Source organism: Aotus nancymaae, unplaced genomic scaffold, assembly GCF_030222135.1.
Source record: "Aotus nancymaae isolate 86718 unplaced genomic scaffold, 86718_ANA_hifiasm-v0.15.2.pri h1tg000075l, whole genome shotgun sequence".
Lineage (NCBI taxonomy): Eukaryota > Metazoa > Chordata > Mammalia > Primates > Aotidae > Aotus > Aotus nancymaae.
The window spans coordinates 2,428,921-2,455,117 of NW_026988490.1; the positions used below are offsets into that span (position 1 = coordinate 2,428,921).

Here is a 26,197-nt window from a genome sequence, read left to right on the forward strand (position 1 = left end):
CTTAAGTATTTTATTATTTTTAATGCTATTGTAATTGGAATTCTTTCATTAACTTCTGTTTGTTCGTATTAACAAACAATTGTTTGATTGTATTAACAACTGATTTTTGAGTGTTTATTTTATATTCAGCAACTTTGCTGAGTTTATTAGTTCTAACATTTGTGTGTGTGTGTGTGTGTGTGTGTGCATAGGCAATTTTTAGAATTTTCTACATCTAAGATCATGTCTATGAATAGAGAAAATATTACTTCTTTTCCAATTTGGATGGTTTTATTTCTTTTCGAGCAGAATTTCTTCCAGGATTATGTTGAATAGAAGCAGTGGATGCAAGCATTCATCTCCTGTTTCTAATCTTAGAAAAAAGCTTTAGCCATAAAGAATGAAGTTAGCTGTGGGCTTCTTATGTATGGCCTTTATCATTTTGAGGTAGTTTCCCTCTATTCCTGTGCTATTGAGTGCTTTATATAATGAAAAGCTGTTGAATTTTGTCAGATACTTTTTCTGGATCAATTGAGATTGTGTTTTTAAAATTAATTCTGTTAATATAGCGTAATATATTGATTGATGTTTTTGGTATGTTGAACCATCCTTGCATTTCAGGAATAAATCCCACTTGGCCATGATGTGTATAACAGTTTTAAAGTGCTGTTGAATTCTGTTTTCTAGTATTTTGTTGAGGGTTTGTCATAAAAATTTGTCAAAGATATCGATCTATACTTTTCTTTTGACTTTGTCTGCTTTTGCTATCATGGTAATGCTGGCCTCATAGAATGAGTTTGGAAGTATTCTTCCTCTTTATTTATTTATTTATTTATTGGCAGAGTTTAAGAAGGATTAGTGCTTATTCTTCCTTAAATGTTTGGTAGAAATCCCTGGTGAAGCCACCTGGTCTTGAGCCTTTCAGTGATAAGAAGTTTTTGTTACTGATCCAGTCTCCTCACTAGTTATAGATCATATAGATTGCTTAAGTTTTTTTTTTTTTAGACAGGGTCTCACTCCGTCACCTAGGCTGGAGTACAGTGGTGTGATCATGGCTTTCTGTAGTCTTGACATTGCTGGGCTCATGTGATCTTCCCACCTCAATCTTTTGAGTAGCTGGTACCACAGGTGTGTTGAACACACTTCACCTGACTAATTTTTGTATTTTTTGTAGATAGGGAGTTTTACCATATTATTCAGGCTGGTCTTAAACTCCTAGGCTCAAGCGATTTACCTGCCTTGGCCTCCCAAAGTGCTGGGATTACAGATGTGAGCCGCTGTGCCTGGTCAGGATTTTTTTTATTGTTTCATGAATGAGTCTTGGTAGGTTGTATGTGTCTAAGAATATTTATTTTGTCTAGTTTATCAAGTTTGTTGTCATACAGTTATTCATAATAGTCTCACAATCCTCTTTATTTTTGTGACATCAGTTGTAACATTCTTTCATTTTTAAGTATAGTTATTTGAGTCTTCTCTCATTTTTTTTCTTAGTCTAGCTAAGGGTTTGTACATTTCATTAATCTTTTTGAAGAACCAGCTCTTGGTTTTGTTGATTTTTTTCTATTGTTTTTCTATTTGCTATTTTATTTATCTCTGTACAGTTTTTATTATTTACTTTCTTCAGCTACTTTTTAAATTTTATTTTTTTGTAGTTTTTTGAGTGTGTAAACCTAGATTGTTGATTTGAGGTTTTTCTTTTTTTTTAATGTAAGACTTTACTGCTATAAATTTCTCCCTTTGTACTGCTTTTGATGTAGGGCATAAGTTTTGATATACTGTGTATTCTTTATTTGTCTTCATATATTTTCTAAGTTACCTTGTGATTTCTCCTTTGACCCTTTGGTTAAGAGTAAGTTATTCAATTTCCGTATATTTGTGAATTTTTCTGTTTTGCTTCCACTGTTGATTTGTTTCATTTCATTGTGTTCAATTAAAATACTTTGAGTGATTTAAATCTTAAATGTGTTAAAACTTGTTTTGTGGCCTAACACGTCCTCAACATTTGAGAATGTCTCTTTGTACTTGAGGAGAAGGTGTATTTTGCTTTTGTTGGGTGGAGCATTCGGAATGTCTGTTAGGTCTAATTGGTTTGTAGTGTTGTTCAAGTCCTTCGTTTCTTTGCTTATCTTCTGTCTGGTTCTTTCCAAAACCGAAAGTGAAATATTGAAGTCTCCTACTATTCCTGTGCTGCTATCTAGTTGTCTCTTCAGCTCTGCCAATGTTTGCCTTATAAATTCGGGAACTCTAATGTTAGGCGCATATATATATATATGCATATATATATATATATATATATATATATATATATATATGGTTGTTATATCTTTCTGGTGAATGGACCCTTTTGTTACTGAATAACACTCTTCTTTGTGTCTTGTGACAGTTTGTGACTTAAAGGCTCTTTTGTACAATATAAATGTGGTCGCCCTTGCTCTTTAGGTCCCCATTTGCATAGAACATCTTCACTTTTAGCCTATGTGTGTCCTTAGATCTAAAGTGTGAGTCTCTTGTAGACAGCCTGTACTTTGATCTTTTTAAAATCCGTGTAGTCAGTCTATATATTTTAATTAGGGTTGTAATCCATGTACATAGAAAGTAATTACTGGTAGGGAAGGACTTAGCATTGCCATTTTGTTAGTTTTTTTTCTGGATGTGTTACAGCATTCTGCCCCCACCCTTCCTCTCTTGCTGCTCACTTTCTTTTGTGTTTGATTTTTTTTGAGTGACATGTTTTGATTCCCTTTTCATTTTCCTTTGTGTATATTCTATAGATATTTTCTTCCTGGTTGCCATTACAATTATATGAAATACCTAAAATTTATAACAGTCTCTTTTAAACTGATAATTTAATTTCAATTGCATATAAAAATTCTGTTCCTTCTGCTGTTGATTTCTTGTTTCATTCCATTGTGGGCAAATAAAATATTTTGAATAATTTAAATCTTCTTACATGTGTTAAAACTTGTTTCAACAAATCTTAAGTCTTAACTTCTTTTTTTTTTTTTTTGAGATGGAGTTTCGCTCTTGTTACCCGGGCTGGAGTGCAATGGCGCGATCTCAGCTCACCGCAACCTCCGCCTCCTGGGTTCAGGCAATTCTCCTGCCTCAGCCTCCTGAGTAGCTGGGATTACAGGCACGCGCCACTATGCCCAGCTAATTTTTTGTATTTTTAGTAGAGACGGGGTTTAACCTTGTTGACCAGGATGGTCTTGATCTCTTGACCTCGTGATCCACCCGCCTCGGCCTCCCAAAGTGCCGGGATTATGGGCGTGAGCCACCGCACCCGGCAAGTCTTAACTTCTAAGACTTGTCTGCCCACACTTTATGTTACTGATGGCTCCAATTACCTCTTTGTATACTGTGTATGCATTAACATAGTTTTATAATTACTTTTTATGCTTTTGTTTTTTAAATTCTATACCAGATTAAAAAGTAATTTCTGGATATTTATAAGGTTTAATGTTGCTGTTTATTATTCTTCCACTTCAGTTGAAGGACTACTTTCACTATTTCTTATACAGCAGCAGCTCTAGTCATGATGAACTCTCTCAGCTTTTCTTTTCTTTCTTTAGACAAAGTCTCAGTCTGTCACCCAGGCTGAAGTGCAGCGGCTCTATCACTACAGCATTTTTTTTTTTTTTTTTTTTTGAGACAGAGTTTCGCTCTTGTTACCCAGGCTGGAGTGCAATGGCGCGATCTCGGCTCACCGCAACCTCCGCCTCCTGGGTTCAGGCAATTCTCCTGCCTCAGCCTCCTGAGTATCTGGGATTACAGGCACGTGCCACCGTGCCCCAGCTAATTTTTTGTATTTTTAGTAGAGACACGGTTTCACCATGTTGACCAGGATGGTCTCGATCTCTTGACCTCGTGATCCACCTGCTTCAGCCTCCCAAAGTGCTGGGATTACAGGCGTATCACTACAGCTTTACTTTACCTGAGAATGTCTTACATTCTTATTCATTTTTCAAGGAGAGTTTTGTGAGATGTAGTATTCTTGGTTGATGTTTTGTTTTTTTTTTCCTTTCAGCATTTTGAATATATCACCCAACTTCATTCTGATCTGCAACATTCCTGCTGAGAAATCAGGTTATAATCTAATACAAGCTCCCTTGTATATGATGAGTCACTTTTCTCTTTCTGCTTTCGAGATTCTCATTGTGACTTTTGACAATTGGATTTTGACATGTCTCTTTGTAGATCTCTTTATTTTTATCCTACTTACAGTTCTTTTAGCTTCTTGATTATGTATTCCATTTTTTCCCTCAGATTTGGGAAGTTTTCAGCCATTATTTCTTCAAATAATCTCTTTCCTCCTTTCTTTCTTTTAAATTCTCATAATGCATTTGTTGTTCTGCTCAACACTGTACAACTCCCTTAGGCCTTCCACTTTTCTTCACTCTTTTTTGGTTTTGCTGCTTTGTCTTGATAATTTAAAAAGTCCTGTTCTTGAATTAATTGGTTCTTCCTTCTATCTGGTCAAGTCTGCTATTGAATACATCTCGTGAATTTTAAAATTCATTTAATGTATTCCTCAGTCTCAGCAGTTACGTTTGGTTCTTCTCTTTAGCTTCTGTCTCTTTTCTGATATTCTTACTTGGTCATTAAAAAAAATTTCATTAGTTTTCCATCTGTGCCCTCTTTTATGTCATGGAACATCCTTACGACAATTACTTTGAATTATTTGTCTGCTGATTCATATATTCGCTTGTCTTTAGGGTTAGTTTCAGGATATTTAATCTGTTACTGTGGGCCCCGTCTTTGTGGTGTGGTTTCTTGCGGGAAGGACTTTCACCAATCAGCATGGCCAGAGACCCTGGAGACCTCTAAAGCCTTTTCTGGGGATGCGTCCTCTCTGGACTTGCACGCTTAATGTATTAAGTTGGTGCAAAAGTAATTGCCAAGAACCGCAATTACTTTTGCAGCAGGTTAATAATTGAGGGATGTGCTGCTTTCTACTCAGACGCTCCCTCTGGTGTTTGTATTTGGTATTGCAGTTTCTTTGGTGGTGTAGCAAGCTGAGGTGCTGGCACTCCCCTTGATGTCTTTCCGTGGTACTGCAGGCTCTAGTGGTAGACTGAGCCCTGTTCTCAGAATGCACCCACCGGCCACCCTGTCCCTGTAAGCACTTACATTCACAGAACACAGAAACCATTCCCTTGGTCAGCCCCACAAAAACTCAGAATGTTGAGTATATTCTACTCTTTTCTTTCTTTCCTCAGGGAGAAGTTGTGAATGTTCTCCTGAACACGCCCTATGGTACTAGGGGGAGGCACTCTGGCACATGTGGGCCAGGAATATTTCTGCAGGGACTTCCATGTGGCTGGCTTTGCACTGGCCAGGGGTGCTGCAGAGACCGCTGAATTGCATTCTAGATTTCTCACAGAGGCTGGTGGTCTGTATCGTGTGGTGAAGTCAGTGGCTTCATGTGGAAAGTAGGTTCTGGGGCTTCCTACTCTGCCATCTTGCTGATGTCACTTTGTTCATGCCACTCAGGTACAATGGGGTTTGTCAGGCACTGAGGCTTTTCATATCAGTCTTCTCACTGTTTAAAGGTGTAGTGCGGTTAGCCCTTCTGCTCTGAACTGAGAGCTCTGCTGGTCAGTGCTATTCTGCATTCCCTGCCAGATGGTGGAAGGGAGAAGCTGCTGTTATGAAGGGAGTTGTTAAAAACTGATCTTTCCTGTTATAATGAACAGAATTTGCGGTTGGAAGAAGAACTCACTTCATATTTTCAGCTCATAGATGGAGAAAGTGAGCCCCATCAAATTTAAGTGACTTTCTCAAGGCCCTATGGCTACTTTAGGGTGAAACTTATAACACAACTAGACTTGACAGGTGCCTTCTAGTTCTCTTATATTCTTACCATCAAACCCTTTTCCGAGGTGGAAATTGAGACCTGAGCTTTCAAGCACCTACCCATCAGTGCTCTGAAGGATTTGTGGTTCAGAACTTAACAGCAGTGTTTTTATTCATTTGAGAATAGGAATTCTCAAGGTCTTCAGTAGTCAATTTTTATATGGATGTACAAAAATGTAGCATGTCATAGTTTGCCTCCTTCCATGTTACTTACCATATCTGACCCACAGTGAAACGACGATAACCTTATTCTGATCTTTGTCAACTCCTGCTGACCTCCCTGAGATCACATGTTTAAAGGGTGTTTGGGAAAGGAGTGAGGGCTTTAGAGTTAACATCTATAGTTCTGGGATTAATGGAAGTGGGATTAGCTGTAAACCCTATGTTCAAGGGTCTGAACCAAGTAAATTGGCCAAATAGGACCTTAACTGATCTGTGACAGTGACTTTATCACCTCACGGCTCTGATACCACAGAGAACTTTTTTTTTTTTTTTTTTTTTTGAGACGGAGTTTCGCTCTTGTTACCCAGGCTGGAGTGCAATGGCACGATCTCGGCTCACCGCAACCTCCGCCTCCTGGGTTCAGGCAATTATCCTGCCTCAGCCTCCTGAGTAGCTGGGATTACAGGCACGCGCCACCATGCCCAGCTAATTTTTTTGTATCTTTAGTAGAGACGGGGTTTCACCATGTTGACCAGGATGGTCTCGATCTCTTGACCTCGTGATCCACCCGCCTCGGCCTCCCAAAGTGCTGGGATTACAGGCTTGAGCCACCACGCCCGGCCCCCACAGAGAACGTTTTTGCATGGACTCAGTGCTGGCAAAACTGCAATACTGACCGGGTTTGCTTATCCTATGTACTTTTTACCCAAATTCCTCCACTTAGCAAGTTAGGAAAAAAGCATTTGAAAACACATCTTCACTGAGATGCTATGGATAGGTTTAACATAATCATCAGAGACAGAGTACTTCTGTTTAAAAAACCCTTGAAAGATTATTTGTCATGATAATGATAATGATGATAAAAAACAGTACTAATCCCATTGAAGTGTTTGTTCCCTGGAGTCCCTTTAAGCCTCACTACTGAAATAGAAAAGTCCAGGAGGTTGAGAGTGGAACCCTGGATTCTCTGCTTTCCCGGGTAAGTCACTCCTCACTCATATTTTAACTTCCTCTCTGTAAAATGGGAGCAAGAGTGCTATCATATACTGATTAAATGCAAAATGCGGCCGGGCGCGGTGGCTCACGCCTGTTATCCCAGCACTTTGGGAGGCCAAGGCGGGTGGATCACGAGGTCAAGAGATCGAGACCATCCTGGTCAACATGGCGAAACCCCGTCTCTACTAAAAATACAAAAAATTAGCTGGGCATGGTGGTGCGTTCCTGTAATCCCAGCTACTCAGGAGGCTGAGGCAGGAGAATTGCCTGAACCCAGGAGGCGGAGGTTGCGGTGAGCCGAGATCGCGCCATTGCACTCCAGCCTGGGTAACAAGAGCGAAACTCCGTCTAAAAAAAAAAAAAAAAAACACACACACAAAATGCTCTTCACAGTGCTATTTAATAAATCCTATCACCCTTTTGTCTGTGGACAAAAGAGGAGACGTCTGCGTCTGTGGATGCAGAGGGAGAGAAGGCAGTACTGGAAGGAGGGCTGGTGATGGGTGTGGGGGATCCTCTACCTAGCGCATCATTGTGTTCAGTGGGACCCTTAGTTTAGGAAAAGGAACGGGACAGATGAGACCCCATTCCCCACCCTTGTCCCCAAAGGCAGAAAAGATTGAAGGGAGGTTGCCAGTTATTGGAAGAGCCTTTTTTGCCTTGGGGGCATGAGAGTTGATGTTATTTATTCGTCTTCTGAAAATTCATGTGCTGATATTTAAATACTTAAATCGTGTTTACTCTTGTCATGAAAAAATAGAAACCTAAGTGCCTAGAGTGACTTTTAAACAGAAACATTATTTGAAAGGCAGCAAATGCAGTATTTTGGCATTCTATTCTTCATTTAATTCCAGGGACATTAACAACCATAGCTGAAAACTGACCGGGGCGCCCAGCCCGGCCCTCTACCCCAGTCTTGAATTAGGTTCTGTTATCAGCCTATCTTCCACATAGGGGCACTGAGGCACGGAGATGTGAAGAACCTTTTTGAGATTATTGAACTGGGGAGCAGCTGAACCCCTCTGCAGCCAGGCTGCACCCTCTGTCGCTGTGTCGCCTCACTTGACACGTCTGCTCAGGATTCCTTAGGGTCTCCGGCCTCATGCCCACTGCTGGTCTGGGCCAGCTCTTGAGGAATTTCCTGGCGTGGACAGCTGCAAACACCTTGGCCTCGCCCCCATCCACCGTTTTGTTCCTGGCAACACCTATCGGTCCTGTAGCTCGTCTGCGTGAATCTCCGTTTCTGTTTTCTGTCTCTTGCTTGTTTATGAATGAATAGTCATGGTTTCATTTGCTTCTCAATGTCACTCTCTACTTTTTCCTCTCCGTGGAGGTAAGTTGTAATTTTTGTTGTAACAGATGATTATTTTCGGGAACATCTCTGTCTCAGATGATCTTCTATCAGCTATTTGCCCGCTCGACTACTTGGGTCAGCTTGTAATCGTCGTCATGTTCTAAGGGACACTTAAAAATTATTCTCCTTCAGGATGAAGACAGTGCTAATCAGTAAGGTGACCATTGTTTATAATAATCTATTGTCTATTTCAAAATAACTGAAAAGAATAATTCAGATGTCCCTGGCACAAAGAAAAGATAAATATTAAGGCAATGGATATTCTAATTACACTGATTTTATCTTTATAGACTGTATAAATATATTATCATGTTTATTCCAAAAATACATACATCTGTTATGTATCATTGAAAAAGAAAAGACTGTATTTTTTCTGCTGCAATTGGCAAGCTCATGAGCATTTAGCATGTAAAGTTAAGTTATTATAACAACTTTACAACTGCAATTTTTTACAAACCACAGTTACGCAACATCTAGGGGTCACCTCCGGTGCCAGATGCTGCTGTTGGAAGGGTGAGGGTGAATCACCCAGACCTGCCTTCCAAGGAGCAGCTGTTCTCATTGAGGATGCTCAAAGATGCCCACAGCTTAAAAACAGGAAGTGATCACATAACGAGGGATTCAGAGGAAGGAAATTCATCTTTTCTTCTCCACTGCTGTGTGTAAAGTTAATTTCCCTAAAAGACCCCAGACACTTACTCGAAATTTATGTGAGGGCCTCGTCGATCATTCCTGTAATCCCAGCACTTTGGGAGGCCCAAGTGGTAAGACTGCTTGAATCTGGAAGTTTAAGACCAGCCTGGGCAACATAGCAACACCTTGTTTCTACAAAAAATTTAAAAAATTAGTATATGTTGGTGTGTGCCTGGAGTCCCAGTTACTTAGGAGGCTGAGATGGGAGGATTGCCTGAGCCCAAGAGGTCAAGGCTGCAGTGAGCCATGGCACTGCACTGCAGCGTGGGCAGCAGAGTGAGACCCTGCCTCAAAATAAATAAGTAAAAAATAAATTTTGAAATCCACATGAGAACTATCTTCTGTAAGAGGCATTAATGAAAAGACTCAACTGAAAAAGAACTAAGTGACTATGACGACTGGCCCTGTGGTCTTGGTGCCTGCCGCTTACATGCTCTGGGGTCACGTGTAAATCCGTGGGTTCACTCCTGCTGGGATGGCTTTCTGTCCCACCACCTTCCCCTGGGAGGTGACTGCAGAACCCATGTCCCATGAACCCATGCTGAGCCAAGCACAACTTCTTTTTACCCCTCTCCTCAATTTTTCTAAAGTAAATCATGCTGTCATAAGTCTGGCTTTAGAGAGAAACTTCAGGGGGTTTTGAGAAGGCAGCTCAATCCACTTGCCATTTCGCATTGAAAAGGCTAGGAGAACGTCTAGATTCAGACCAGCCTTCTTCTGGTCTTGTTATGAATGATGCCCAGGATTAACCCCATTTTAGAAGGACACAACTTACTTATTAACCCACCTATTAAATAACATCTGTGCCCACTTCAGGGGGCCCGGGGCCAAATAGGGGACCGTCAAAGTTAGCAAAAGGAGACATTTATTATCGCATGAAGACCATCAGGAGAGGGGCTGAGGTGAGTTTAGCAGGCATCTGGTCCTATATTAAATGTGATTTTAGATGTCACGTCTCAAAGGAATTGATGTTGGGGAACTTCCTATTCCCTTTTGACCATGACAGGATTCCTTTAACGTCCGCGATAAGCAAGACAAAGCATCTGCTCACCCCTAGTTTTTGGCACGTGCCTCTAGGTCCGTCCACAGACAGACTGGCCCAGCCCTGTGTTCCTTCCCTGGCAAGGCTGCTGCCAGGTCCTCCTTCCCATTGGGACTGTCTCCTCAGCTCATGATGATCGTTCAAACGGTCCTCCACCAAGCTCCCCTCACTGACTTCTTCCAGGATGAAGATGACCATGGAGAGTCCTGTGCTTCAGACGAGCACAGGTCCGCTTTGGTTTTGCGACAGAGGCAAAGAGAAAGGGCAACCTGTGTGCTCCCCTTAGGGCCCCCTAAATCCATCAGCGCAGCGGACGGGCTGATGCTTGTAGAAGTGTAGCCAGTGCATCTTTGCAAGGTTCACTTATGTTGCACAACCGACGAGCTTATGATTCTCCTCAGACATACTGATTCTGAATTCTTAGGAAATAAGAGCAACCAGATGAGGCAGAATTAAAAGGAAGAATCCATTTTAAATGTATGGGACTCAGTGTCATCATCCGTATTTTATACTTTTAAAAAACACAATCTGCTTTCTTCACTCAGAAAATTGCTCCCCACCACCCCATTTCTGGCTTTTCTACCTCCGTGTGCCCATTCTTCTCTTGGCTGCTTAGGGTTCATTAGATTGTAGTAAAATACACATAACACAAAATGTGCCTTCTTAACTGTCATTACAGTTCAGTGGCAGTAGGTCTGTTGACACTGTTGTGTAATCACTGCTGCCATCCATCCCCAGAACTTCATCTCGCAGACCTGAAACTCCACCCATCAAACAGCTCCCATTTCCCCCTCTCTAGTCCCTGGAACTGCACCCATCAAACAGCTGCCATTTCCCCTTCCCTGGTCCCTGAAACTCCACCCATCAAACAGCTCCCATTTCCCCTTCCCTGGTCCCTGAAACTCCACCCATTAAACAGCTCCCATTTCCCCTTCCCTGGTCCCTGAAACTCCACCCATTAAACAGCTCCCATTTCCCCTTCTCTAGTCCCTGAAACACCACCCATCAAACAGCTGCCATTTCCCCTTCCCTAGTCCCTGAAACTTCACCCATCAAACAGCTCCCATTTCCCCTTCCCTGGTCCCTGAAACACCACCCATCAAACAGCTGCCATTTCCCCTTCCCTAGTCCCTGAAACTTCACCCATCAAACAGCTCCCATTTCCCCTTCCCTGGTCCCTGAAACTCTACCCATCAAACAGCTGCCATTTCCCCTTCCCTAGTCCCTGAAACTTCACCCATCCAGCAGCTCCCATTTCCCCTTCCCTGGTCCCTGAAACTCCACCCATCAAACAGCTCCCATTTCCCCTTCCCTGGTCCCTGAAACACCACCCATCAAACAGCTGCCATTTCCCCTTCCCTAGTCCCTGAAACTTCACCCATCCAGCAGCTCCCATTTCCCCTTCCCTGGTCCCTGAAACTTCACCCATCAAACAGCTGCCATTTCCCCTTCCCTGGTCCCTGAAACTCCACCCATCAAACAGCTCCCATTTCCCCCTCTCTAGTCCCTGGAACTGCACCCATCAAACAGCTGCCATTTCCCCTTCCCTGGTCCCTGAAACTCCACCCATCCAGCAGCTCCCATTTCCCCTTCCCTAGTCCCTGAAACTCCACCCATCAAACAGCTCCCATTTCCCCTTCCCTGGTCCCTGAAACTCCACCCATCAAACAGCTGCCATTTCCCCTTCCCTGGTCCCTGAAACTCTACCCATCAAACAGCTCCCATTTCCCCTTCCCTAGTCCCTGAAACTCCACCCATCAAACAGCTCCCATTTCCCCTTCCCTGGTCCCTGAAACACCACCCATCAAACAGCTGCCATTTCCCCTTCCCTGGTCCCTGAAACTCCACCCATCCAGCAGCTCCCATTTCCCCTTCCCTAGTCCCTGAAACTCCACCCATCAAACAGCTGCCATTTCCCCTTCCCTGGTCCCTGAAACTCCACCCATCAAACAGCTCCCATTTCCCCTTCCCTAGTCCCTGAAACTCTACCCATCAAACAGCTCCCATTTCCCCTTCCCTGGTCCCTGAAACACCACCCATCAAACAGCTGCCATTTCCCCTTCCCTGGTCCCTGAAACTTCACCCATCCAGCAGCTCCCATTTCCCCTTCCCTAGTCCCTGAAACTCCACCCATCAAACAGCTCCCATTTCCCCTTCCCTGGTCCCTGAAACACCACCCATCAAACAGCTGCCATTTCCCCTTCCCTGGTCCCTGAAACTCCACCCATCCAGCAGCTCCCATTTCCCCTTCCCTAGTCCCTGAAACTCCACCCATCAAACAGCTGCCATTTCCCCTTCCCTGGTCCCTGAAACTCCACCCATCAAACAGCTCCCATTTCCCCTTCCCTGGTCCCTGAAACTCCACCCATCAAACAGCTGCCATTTCCCCTTCCCTGGTCCCTGAAACTCTACCCATCAAACAGCTCCCATTTCCCCTTCCCTAGTCCCTGAAACTCCACCCATCAAACAGCTCCCATTTCCCCTTCCCTGGTCCCTGAAACACCACCCATCAAACAGCTCCCATTTCCCCCTCTCTAGTCCCTGGAACTGCACCCATCAAACAGCTGCCATTTCCCCTTCCCTGGTCCCTGAAACTCCACCCATCCAGCAGCTCCCATTTCCCCTTCCCTAGTCCCTGGAACTCCACCCATCAAACAGCTGCCATTTCCCCCTCTCTAGTCTCTGAAACACCACCCATCAAACAGCTCCCATTTCCCCTTCCCTGGTCCCTGGAACTCCACCCATCAAACAGCTCCCATTTCCCCTTCCCTAGTCCCTGGAACTCCACCCATCAAACAGCTGCCATTTCCCCTTCCCTGGTCCCTGGAACTCCACCCATCAAACAGCTGCCATTTCCCCCTCTCTAGTCTCTGAAACACCACCCATCAAACAGCTGCCATTTCCCCTTCCCTGGTCCCTGGAACTCCACCCATCAAACAGCTGCCATTTCCCCTTCCCTGGTCCCTGGAACTCCACCCATCAAACAGCTGCCATTTCCCCTTCCCTGGTCCCTGGAACTCCACCCATCAAACAGCTCCCATTTCCCCTTCCCTAGTCCCTGGAACTCCACCCATCATACAGCTCCCATTTCCCCTTCCCTGGTCCCTGAAACTCCACCCATCAAACAGCTCCCATTTCCCCTTCCCTGGTCCCTGAAACTCCACCCATCAAACAGCTCCCATTTCCCCTTCCCTAGTCCCTGGAAACCAGCATTGCACTTTCTGTCTCTATGAGTCTGAGGACCGCAGGAGCCTCATAAAAGTGCAATCATATTATTTGATCTCTTGTGACTATCTTATTTCACTTAGCATAATATCCTCCGGTTGTATTCGTGTCGTGGCACGTATCACAATGTCCTTCCTGTTTAAGGCACAATAATATGCCCTTGTATATGTGTACTACATCTTTAAATCCGTTCATCTATTGATGGGCACTTGTTTCTACCTTTTGGCTAATGAATAATACTTTTAGCACAGCTGTTCAAAAATCTGTTTCATTCCTGCTTATAATTCCTTTGGGTGTATACTAGGAAGTGGAGTTCCGGATCATATGGTAATTGTGTTTTTAGTTTTTGAGGAAGCACTCCAGTGTTTCCCATGGTGGGTATGTCATCTTTCTTCCCACAGACAGTGCACGAAGATTCTAATTTCTTGGTATCCAAACTGGGACTTGTTATTTCCCATCACTGGTCTTGTTGTTCGTTTTTAGTAATAGCCATCCGAATCGGTGCACGGTATTATTTTGTAGTTTTGATTTGCAGTTCCCTAATAACTGTTTCCATGTGCTTGTTGTCTGTCTATGTATCTTCTTGGGTAAATGTCTAAGGTTTTGGGCCATTTACATCAGGTTAGTTTATTGTTGAGCTGTAGATGTTCTTTATGTATTCTAGATATTATCCGTTTATCAGAGACATGATTTGCAAATATTGTCTCTCACTCATTGGGCTGCCTTTTCACTCTATTGTGCCCTATATGCACAGAAGTTTTAAATTTTGTTATTATCAAATTCATTTATTTTTCTTTTGTTGCCTGAGCTTTTGATGTTATATCCAAGAGATTGTTTTTTAAATCCAATGTCGAGAAGATTTCCCCCCGTTTTCTTCTGGTGGTTTTTTATTTTCAGGCCTTACATCTAGGTCTCGAATTCATTTTGAGTTCATTTTTATATATGGCATAACGTAAGGGTCCGACTTCATTCCTTTGCCTGTGGATATCCAGTTTTCCCGGCACCGTTTGTTGAAAAGACTGTCCATTCCTTGTTGAATGGTCTTGGCAACTTTCTGGAAGGTCATTTGTCAGAGCTAATTACAAACCCTCAGCTGCTGGTGGCCAGTCTCCTTCCTGGCTTCTCCCGTCAGAGGCACTTTTCTAATGCTTCATTTGTGTTCGCATGACTCTGCTTAAAAGAGCATCTATCATTAGCTCACGCCTGCAATCCCAGGAGTTTGGGAGGCCGAGGTGGGTGGATCACTTGAGGTCAGGAGTTCGATACCAGCCTGGCTAAGATGCTGAAACCGCGTCTCTACTAAAAACACAAAATTAGCCAGGCGTGGTGGCAGGAGCCTGTAATCCCAGCTACTTGGGAGGCTGAGGTAGGAAAATTGCTTAAACCTGGGAGGCGGAAGTTGCAGTAAGCTGCGATTGCACTCCAGCATGGAGACAGAGCAAGACTCTTTCAAAAAAAAAAATAGCATCTACTAAAAGCTCTTCATTTTCCTTGGCATTTTGCGAGAATGTATGTATGTGCACACTTATTCCAAACTTCTGTCTCTTAGACCCTTTGTCGCACTGTTGCACTTGCTGCAAGCTGTTAAGGCTTTATGTCTGCTGGTTCTTTTAATTTAATGATAGAAAAAGCTCTGGAAGCTCAAAGTCTAATAAGCTGCATGAAACAACCAGAAAAATCTCTCACTAAAAGTAGGTCCTTAACTGACTGACTTAACACCCTTCGGTATGACATAATCAAAGATTCTGCAGTGTTTAGAAATGGAACACTTGTTGAATCCAATAATTTGAAGAAAGATGCTACTTAGTTTCCATAGTAGTTAGCAAAGCTTAGTCTAAAATGAAGAATACCCCTTTTATGAAACTGATAGTGCAGGGAATTGGGTTGGGGCATTTTCCAGAATGCCAGCAGCTCTTGCAGTTCACAGGACTTGGCTGTGCTGACGGACGTTTGAGGAGTTGGCTCAAATTCGTTATCATCGTTTCATTACGCGAAGCTCTGGGGATCACTGCCCAGGGCACGGGCCAGCAGATGTGCAGTTTTATAGGGGACTGAACACTCAGAGGTGCCATTCATTGTTCCAAAAGTAGCGTGTGGAATTCCATTTGTGCGCGTTCAGTTCTTCAGCACAGTAGAAGGAAGCACACTGAGGTAATTGCACATACTACACTCTTGTTTCTATAGAAACAGTCTGTTTCATGGGGAAACGTTCAGGAGTTGTTCATATTCCTCCCAGGCAGAAATATTCCGGAATTGGCTCTGCCCCGTCCTTAGTCACTGAGGGCAGGGTGAAGGGAATATCCTCCTTTCAGAGGACATCAGCCCCTGACTCAGAGGTCCGCGGGCTCAGCCATCTCATTATCAGGCTTGCTCAGTTCCTTTGCTGCCATCAAAAGAGAAACTGGTTTCTCTTAAAGTCAAATGAGCCAGGGTAGCCTCTGACATACAGTGTCAGAGAGATCAGCCTGTGATTATACAGATGTTATGCCCTCATGGTTGAAACGGTAATTCTTTGACTTATTGGCATCCCATTGTGTTTTGAGTTGGATTTAAACTCTGTGATGTATGTATGTATATGTATCTTTAAGTCATGTTGATAACAATAAACAATGTTTCTCATTTTTTATTGCTGTATAGACTCACCAGAACTTGGCCCTGAGTTACTTTGCTTTGGAATGATAGCTAGACAGCTGTGTGGTGGACAGATAAATCAAGAACATCACTGACATTGCACATCTCTTGTGTTGGGCTTTATTTTATTTTATTTTATTTTTTGAGACACAGTTTCGCTCTTGTTACCCAGGCTGGAGTGCAATGGCACGATCTCAGCTCACCGCAACCTCCGCCTCCTGGGTTCAGGCAATTCTCCTGCCTCAACCTCCCGAGTAGCTGAGATTACAGGCACGCGCCACCATGCCCAGCTAATTTTTTGTATTTTTAGTAGAGACGGGGTTTCACCATGTTGACCAGGATGGTCTCGATCTCTTGACCTCGTGATCCACTCACCTCGTCCTCCCAAAGTGCTGGGATTACAGGCGTGAGCCACTGCGCCCGGCTGTGTTGGGCTTATTAGCAAAAGTTTGACATTAAATTACTCATGCAGTAGCTCACATTTTACCTCCTGTCTTGGCCGTAAAATCAGCCTAAGTCATGTTACGTTGTCTCTTCATAGTCTCCCGTGACTGGTACCATGCAGCGTACCAATATTCTATTTTCCTAGAACTGAATAGATACAGGTAAGAGTCCCTCATCCTATGAGAATTTTGAAAAGAAAGGCAGGCAGGGGGTGATTATGAGTCCCACAGAAAGACCTGTGCATGTGTGCTTCCAACGTGTCCTTGCAATGCTGTGCACGAGGTGTTAGACTTGAATATGCTCTCGTCTGTCTTTCTCCAGCACTAAGTATTAACATACGTGTATTTTTGTCCACAGTAAAACCGACCGTAATTGACGTCGACATCTACGTCAACAGCATCGGTCCGGTGTCGTCGATAAACATGGTAAGAGGCTTCTTTATTTTCTGATCTGATGGCTGTTGCACCTTTTTTGCTACATTCTCATTGTGGATTTCTGTTTGACATTTATCATGCAGGTTTAAAACTCACAGACTTCTCAAATCTGTAGCATTTATTGGAATATTGAAAATGGTAAAAAGAAAAAAAATGAAGAAATAGTAGCAGCGTTGTCACGTTTAGTTTCTTCTTTCGACATCCAAGAGGCCTGCCTTTTATAGTGTTTCTTAGGAAAGGATTTGCGATCACTCACATGATACGTTTGTCTTCAGTTTGGACGTTGAGGGTAAATAAACTGCCTTCGCTTTTTAGTATGGGATCAAATTTGTGCTTTCCCGAGTAGGATATTCCCACAGGCTTATAAGCAAAGTAAGCTCAAGAACCATTGGATGTGAAAGAAGCCCTTCCCTGGGCAAAAGTGCCTGCTGTGAGCAAGTGTGTGTTGGAGTATTGGAATCTGTCAGGGTGAGCCCCTTCTGTGGTGGGCTGCAGGCCACGGGGCCGCCTGCCAGCAGGGGTTCCCAGGAGTACTTAGCATCCCCTAGCAGACCCTGCAGTTGCAGCCCCCAGTGAGGCCAGGAACTCCCTCCTGCCTGTGGGGTCCTGCCTGGGCTCCCTGCTGCACATTTGCTCCGGATTTGGGGAGACATGTGAGGCTGAGGGAGGGGAATTGCCAGAATGCTGACTTAAATGTCTTCTTTTCGTTGCAGTGTTCTGTAGATGGAAATAACCCCTCCAAAATTAGTAGCAAAATCATTTCTTTTCATTGCCAGATTTTAAAAGTGTCTTTTCTCTGGTGATATAAGGGTTTCATGCAGGGGTAAAGTTATATTTATGGGTGATTCACTTAAAAAATCTCCATATCATCCCTAAACTGGAGCAAAGAAGTGGAATGAATAAAGGACAATTACTTCGCACAACCTATGTGCTGCAGATGGCTGTGGATTAAAATCAAGTTGTGAATGTAATATTCCCTTTTCCTGATACGTCGTTATTCAGTTGACTGCAAGGAGTAACCCTTTCTTAGGTATTCCTGTTCTGGAGTTTTATTTTCTTGCATTTGTTTCAGCACCTTTATGTCTAACATGTATTTATGTCTAACACTCAGAGAAGTGCCTTCCTGGATACATGGTTACAGAATTATTTCAGGAATAGTTGATTGCATTGCATGTAGAGGGATTTTCATGCAGGCGTTTAACTTTAGAATTTACTTTGTGCCTAGTGTTAAGCTGTGTTATTGGAATGGACAGAAATTTTCATGTGTAAAGTACAGGCTGCGAAGGAGGAGGCCGAGTGAGTGGTGGTCTCCTTCAGGGTGACGGGGTCCAGCTGCAGGAGTGGAAGGGACTTCTGCAGTGAGGTCCTCTTCATCTGAAACTTGACAGATACGCAGGAGAAACTTGACAGATACGCAGGAGTTTGCTGGGTGAGGTAAAGATGAAAGGTCCTTGGTAAGACAGGAGGACAGAGCTGGGGCGAGGGAGGGATGTGTGAAGGCATGCCTGGACGGGGGCAGCTGTGCCCCAGGCCCTGAAACTGCAGGTGAGAGTCGGACCTCATCCTTCATTTCTTCCAAAACAGATCCTTGCTTTAGGAAAACATGCAAACCTTTTCCCGTCTGAGATCCAAGCAGGTCATATTTCATGAGATTAGTTCAAATCCAGTAAGATTGCTAGTCAGACGTTTCTCTCCCTTAAGAAAACAAAAACTACATGATGACACAGAAGTCACATTAGGGACTTGAAATCATGAACTCTGATCCTTCCCTGTGAGGTGAGGAATGACCTTAGAATGGCCTGGGGCATCGTAAGCCCTGGGCCCCGGAGAAGAGCATGTGTGCACCTGCCTCCTGCTCATCCGAGGCTGACACAGCAGGTTCCCGAGGCTGAGCTGTGGCAGGAAGTGGAGCAGAGAGCTTCCCTCTATTAACTCTCTCATTTTTAAAACTTGCCCTGAATATTTTGAAACTTCATTTTGTCCAGTTGGTTTTCTTTCTAGCATGGCTCTGTTCCCTACTGAAGGGGTGGAGAGCAAATGTGGCTGCTTGCTGCTGTGTGAATAGGAAGGGGCTGACACTGCAACCCTGGGGAAGCTGAATGCTAGCAAGAGCTCTCTTCTGCAAACGGCACCGAGGTTACAGTCAGCGCTCAGCGGGGATGTCATTTCTAGGCCATTCTAGACTCTGATTTCCTGAGGAAGACACAATGCACTACTAGCCTACCTCAGCTCCGCAAAGCATAGAGGGCAGGCAAGGATTTGTTTAAACTATGCACGTGCACAATCAAACACGCACACACACACACAGACAGATACACATGCATGCACATGCACACAGACACATGCATGCATACACACATAGACACACGCACACATGCACACAGACACATGCATGCAAACAGACGCATGCACACACAGACAGACACACATACACGCGCATGGACACATGCATGCACATGCACACAGACACCCAGACACCCACACATGTGCACACGGACACATGCATGCACATGCACATAGACACATACATGCACACATGCACACGGACACATGCACACACACAGACACATGCACACAGGCTCATGGACACATGCATGCACACACACAGATGCACACGCATGAGTGTGCAGGGACACATGCATGCACACACACACACGGACACATACATGCACATGGACACATGCATGCACATGCAGACACACACATGTGCGCTCATGGACACATGCATGCACACACACAGACACCCAGACACACACACGTGCACACGGACACATGCATGCACACGCACACACACACATATTTAATTCCCATGTTCTCCTTGGGTGAGTTGCCCTGTGTCTCTGTTTGTTCACACACATTTGCCATCCAACAAATGTGAGGCACTGTGCTGCGTGAAGGCCAGACACGGATGAACCAAGGCCTGCTTTGGGAGGGCGAGTCTGGGGATGAGCTGAGTGCCAGAGTGGAGGTAGGTTCCCTGCTGAGCAGCCCGGAGCTGGCAGGGTCTGGCTGGCCTGAGGGAAGTTTCAGAGCTCTCAGAAGGCAAGGGCCTCCGGGCCACTTCTGGAAGAATGAGCGTTCCTTACCTTTGTCCTGGGAACTCTCTGCTGGGACGCCAGAAAGATGACGGCATCTCACATTGCTGAACGCATCACACAGACCCGCGATGTCTGTGAAACCAAACAACACAGCTGTAAAAGAAGTAAAGGGCTTAAAAGTGAAACACGGATCTTAGGAAAAATAACAGCACTGTAAAAGTTGAGAAGTGACTGTGTAGGTGGGTATTGGGATTGAGTTAACAACAAACAAGAATATAAGAAAGACTGAAACAGTCAAGTTAAAGAATACACGATGGGGAAAAGCACCATTCAGAGATGCAGCCGGGGTTGGAGGAAAGAAATTCGTATCGCGGGTTTGACCGTAAAGGTAAAGGCTGATAAAATTATGGCTTCTTGTCCAAATAGTCACTTAACAATCAAAGAAACGGGAGCAACCGCTGTTTCATCATCATCATCATCATCATCATCTCCTCCCCCTCCCCCTCCTCCCCCTCTTTCCCCTCCCCCTCCTCCCCCTCTTCTCCCTCTTCCCCCTCCCCCTCCTCCCCCTCCTCCCCACACTTTCTGCTTTTTAGTGATATTATTAATCCTGAAGATTCTGGTTCAGATATTTCTTCTGCTGAGTGGAAATGAATTGCATCTCAATCTATTGTTTAATAGATTACCTTTGTCTTGTTTATCCCGGAGCGGTTTATGCTCTTTCTAGTTATCGAGATTAGAAATGGGACGGGGGGGCGGGGGGGTGTTGGTCCACATGAAGCTTTCATAGCATCCTCTGCCTTTGTCACTGAAGCACACCTGGACGTGTACCTTTCGTCATAGAACATGTTCATGGTTTGTTTCCATGCCAGGAAAGCTGCATGCAAAGGAGCTTGTGAGTTTATTTTTGAGAATATCCACTTCAAGCAGCCTTTTAGGAAAGCAAAGAAGAAAATCAATGTTCTGACACTTACTCTGTGCTATCGACCCCAAATTCTTTAATCTTCACAGGACCATAATGGAGAAGATATTGACCTTTCTGCTTGTTTGTGTCCAGTAAGCAGAAGCTCGTGGAGGAGAGCTTAGAGCGAGGTTCTGAGTGTGACCTGCTTGGCAGCAAAGCCCAGGCTTCATTTCCCAGTCAGTGTGGACACACAGCAGCTGTACATGGCTGTAGGACCCCAGCTTTAATATGGAACTCAAGACATAGGGGCTCAGTGAGAGTCTAGTGTTAGGATTGCTTTTCTGTTTTTTTTTTAAGAATTAAATTTTAATACATTTTATTTTTGAACATTTTTAGGTTTACATGAAAATTGAACAGAAAGTACAGAGTTCCCCTGTACATTTTCCTCAACACACACACACACATGCAACACGTTATTATTAATACCTTGCATTAGTGTGTTGTATTTGTTACAATGAATGAATGTACCTTAATCCATCATTATCCCAAGCCTGTGGTTTACATTAGGATTCACTCCTGGTGGTGTTTATTTTATGGATTTGGACAAATGCCTGATGCCATGTATCTACCACTGTGGTATCTTACAGAGTAGTGCCACTGCCCTGAAATCCTCTGCTGTGCTCCACCTGCTTATCCTTCACTCTCCCTAAATGCTGGCAACCACTGATCTTTTTCCTGTTTCCATAGTTTTGCTTTTTCCAAAGTGTCATATGCTTCAAATTATACAGCAGGCAGCCTTGTAAGATGGCCTTTTTCCCCTTCCTTAAAAAAAGTACTGATACTAATTCACCCGAGGAAATCTAAAGCTTGTACTGAGCCAGTGCGATGTGACTGTAACGTGACTATATGTTACCAGAAATTAATGGGATGGCTCTGTGGATTTCGGGACAGGTCCAGCATCACTAGAATATGGTCCATTATATGATACATAATCTACACATTTCAAACGTAAAAGATGACAGGCAGCCAGAGAAATAATAAGAGAACACATGAGGCCTCCCAGCCTTATCTCTGCTCCATTCCACTTGTGGCTGAAACTTTAAGAAGTGAAATCAGGGCCGGGCGCGGTGGCTCACGCCTGTAATCCCAGCACTTTGGGGAGGCCAAGGCGGGTGGATCACGAGGTCAAGAGATCGAGACCATCCTGGTCAACATGGTGAAACTCCGTCTCTACTAAAAATACAAAAAAATTAGCTCGGCATGGTGGTGCGTGCCTGTAATCCCAGCTACTCAGGAGGCTGAGGCAGGAGAATTGCCTGAACCCAGGAGGCGGAGGTTGCGGTGAGCCGAGATCGCGCCATTGCACTCCAGCCTGGGTAACAAGAGTGAAACTCCGTCTCAAAAAAAAAAAAAAAGAAGTGAAATCAGGCCACTCAGTCCTAATTAAGGCCTGTGGAAGGTAAATTCCATTTGGTTGTTAATGGAGGATGATCTGTTGCTTTGTGGAACTCTTTTGGAGGCGTCTAAGCTCAGGAAAGTTTAAAATAAGTGACAGCTGGAGCACCACGGTGCCCCCAAATACCTTGTTTTGGTTTTCTTTGCATTTCTCCTGCATAAGGTTCATAGCAGCTTTTGCTATGTAGTTTGATACCCTTCATCGGTGTTTGAATAAGGGTGGCCATTATTTCTTAAAATATTGTTTTGGCACCATTCTAGGACTCTGGTCATGTGAAGGTTACATGTTTCTCCCAGGGCCCACTTGTTCTTATGCTTGTGGTGTTTCTTTTTCTTCCTCTGCACGCCATCTTTCAGCATAAGAAGTCACTCCTCGTCTCTGTCCTGTGATCTTTAAAGCTGTCTATTGAGTTCTTGATTTCAGTTACTATATTTTCATTTCTAAAATTTTAATTTGTTTTTAACATATGTCAGTTTTCTGGTGAGACTTCATCTTCCAGTCTGTTTTCTTGGACACATTAATCGTGAAGTCCCTGCTGTCATCTGTGGTTCCATTTTTAATGTGTGTTTTCTTGCTTCTTTCTATTTCTTGGTAGGCCTGGTGTATTAGTCTGTTGTGTTGATGGAAAGGAATACCTGAGGCTGGATAATTTCTAAAGAAAAGAGATTGATTTGGTTCACACTTCTGCTGGCTGTCCAAGCATGGCACGAGCCTCTGCTTCTGGTGAGAGCCTCAGGAAGCTTCCAATCATGGCAGAGGTGAAGGGGGAGCCAGCATGTCTGTGGTGAGAGGGAGCAAGAGAAAGAGGGAGGAGGTGCCAGGCTCTTTTAAACAACCAGATCTCCTGTGAACTAACAGTGAGAACTCACTCATTACCATGAGGACAGCACTAAGCCATTCATGAGGGATCCATGCCTGTGACCCAAACACCTCCCACCAGGCCCCACCTCCAACAAGGGGACCACATTTTAACATGAGATTTGGAGGGGATGTAACATCCAAACCGTATCACCTGGCGATTTCGACTGTGTACGAAGCTTTGTAGAGGGATCGGGTGGTTTTTCCTCGCCTCTCTGGAGGTCCGAACTGGCACGGGGCTGGCCCGCAGTCTCGTTGAGGCTCCACTGGGCTCTGGTTTCCGTGCCTTTCTGCGTAGTTCCCCAGAGGTCCCAACTGAGGGCCTGGGATGTGTCAATGCCAAAAAATGACTGAAAATACAGTCTTCTTTTTGCTATTTTTTTCTTACAGTTGTTTTTAAACCACTTACACTAAACAACCTAGTCAGTAAATGTGTCGAGGGGATAACCAGAATTGGTTGGCTTACTTCTCTGACATTCATATTCCCTGAAATCTTGGCCCCTTCTTTTTTGACTCATTGGCCAGTTTTTTTCTTTTTTTCCTCAAGATCTTCTGGGTCCTTTATTCTGTCTGCCCAGGTTCCCACCTTATGTGCCCCATCAGCAGGAGACAAGTTCTGTGGGGAGGTGGCTTGCAGGAAATATTTATCATGGTGAGCCTGCTGCCCCTGTTTTTGGCTTCTTCAAATGAATTTTTAGAATTTGTCTAGCTTTCTCGTTTGCTCTTAGTGAGACTGCCAGTCTACTGCAAGCTATCCCGTCCTAGCCATGCGTCATTGGTTTGAAAATGTAAGTTTAGGTGGAATAAGGATTGATTCTCAGTAGTCAGCAAGGAAGCAGGTTGGAGCAGAGTCAAAGCGGATACGGTCTTACAGGGAGATTTCCGTTGTTGCTTTGGTAACCTCCTGAACTGCCTTCGGGTTAGCAAATAAAAGGATTTTTAGGGTCCGGTGTTTTCAGGTTTTTCCTATAAAATAATGAGGCTTTGAAGGATATTAATTATGTCTTTATTTTAGCAATATTAGCTTTAGATGAGAAAAGCATGTGGCCCTTATCAGTTGTTTAAGAGGATGGTCTTATATGTAGTTTTAATTTTTTTTTTTTTTTTTTTGAGACGGAGTTTCGCTCTTGTTACCCAGGCTGGAGTGCAATGGCGCGATCTCGGCTCACCGCAACCTCTGCCTCCTGGGTTCAGGCAATTCTCCTGCCTCAGCCTCCTGAGTAGCTGGGATTACAGGCACGCGCCACCATGCCCAGCTAATTTTTTGTATTTTTAGTAGAGACGGGGTTTCACCATGTTGACCAGGATGGTCTCGATCTCTTGACCTCGTGATCCACCCGCCTCGGCCTCCCAAAGTGATGGGATTACAGGTGTGAGCCACCGCACCCGGCCTGTAGTTTTAATATTATTTTACTAAATCAAAAATATTTTATTTTCTGCTTGAAAAATGAAAAAAAATCTTGTTATAGATTTTTTTGTGGTTTTATGCATTAATACGGTATACAGTAAATGTTGAAAAAGGATTGTTGTTGATATGCTTGCTATTACATTACATCCTATAAATTTCGTGAAACTTTGAGTTTTATGTCATCCGTGAATTCTCCCCTCAGTGTTGTACCTCTCTGCTATTCACACCTGTGGCCTTTGGACCCGAGAGGAAATACCTACATAATTAATATTCTTCAAAGCCTCATTATTTTATAGGAAAATTGGCATCATTGGCAAGTTACTCATGTTGAACCCCAGATCTCCTTGAATCAGAATCTGCATTTTAACAGGATCTCCAAATCATTGTATCCACCTTAAAATCTGAGAGATAGCTAACTCACGGTGACTTCTCCATATGAAAAACATACATAACTTCTCTTGTATGAAAATGTATCTGCCTGTGTTGATGCCTTAACTTGATGTTTTCTGTTCCCGGAAAGCATACATCTCCTCTGGTTTTGTGGCTCTGATGTCGTCCTTGTCCTGCACAGTTAGGGAGTAGTCCATCACTGGAGAATTGAGGCCGTGCGTGGGACTCAGGGCCAGTTCTCATCACTGGAGAATTGAGGCCGTGCGTGGGACTCAGGGCCAGTTCCCATCACTGGAGAATTGAGGCCGTACGTGGGACTCAGGGCCAGTTCCCATCACTGGAGAATTGAGGCCGTGCGTGGGACTCAGGGCCAGTTCCCATCACTGGGGAATTCAGGCCGTGCGTGGGACTCAGGGCCAGTTCCCATCACTGGAGAATTGAGGCCGTGTGTGGGACTCAGGGCCAGTTCCCATCACTGGGGAATTCAGGCCGTGCGAGGGACTCAGGGCCAGTTCCCATCACTGGGGAATTCAGGCCGTGCGAGGGACTCAGGGCCAGTTCCCATCACTGGGGAATTCAGGCCGTGCGTGGGACTCAGGGCCAGTTCCCATCACTGGAGAATTGAGGCCGTGTGTGGGACTCAGGGCCAGTTCTCATCACTGGGGAATTCAGGCCGTGCATGGGACTCAGGGCCAGTTCCCATCACTGAAGAATTCAGGCCGTGCATGTGACTCAGGGCCAGTTCTCTTAATGCTCTCATTTTATCTAGAGCCAGATTAAGAACTCTGCCCATGGCCATGTGGTCAGTATGTTATTTATTTATTTTATTTAAAAAAAGAAGTGATAAGTGTGTGTGTTCAAGATTTGGTTCATCACTGGAAGAATAACTCTTCCCACACTAGTAACAATGGGAACAGTAATATTTAAGAAAGACATGTTAGTAAGTGAAACAATAGAGAAATACCTGGAGGAGCTATACAAGGTATGTGGGAATGATCTATGCAAATTTAAAAAATTCTCCAAGAATGAGAAAGAAGATGATATTTAAAGGGTTCCGCCGGGCACGGTGGCTCACACCTGTAATCCCAGCACTTTGGGAGGACGAGGCGGGTGGATCACGAGGTCAAGAGATCGAGACCATCCTGGTCAACATGGTGAAACCCCGTCTCTACTAAAAATACAAAAAATTAGCTAGGCATGGTGGTGCGTGCCTGTAATCCCAGCTACTCAGGAGGCTGAGGCAGGAGAATTGCCTGAACCCAGGAGGTGGAGGTTGCGGTGAGCCGAGATAGCGCCATTGCACTCCAGCCTGAGTAACAAGAGCGAA

The 26,197-nt window shown here is 44.2% G+C and overlaps 1 protein-coding gene across 1 annotated transcript in view; it reads left to right on the top strand.

Annotated features, from left to right (window-relative positions):
* Positions 1–26,197, top strand: part of GABRG3 (gamma-aminobutyric acid type A receptor subunit gamma3) — a 549,201-nt gene that overhangs the window by 41,779 nt on the left and 481,225 nt on the right. Inside the window, exon 3 of the mRNA XM_064367750.1 lies at positions 16,740–16,807. Coding sequence (XP_064223820.1) covers positions 16,740–16,807 — 68 coding nt within the window. The remainder of the gene's footprint in view (positions 1–16,739; positions 16,808–26,197) is intronic.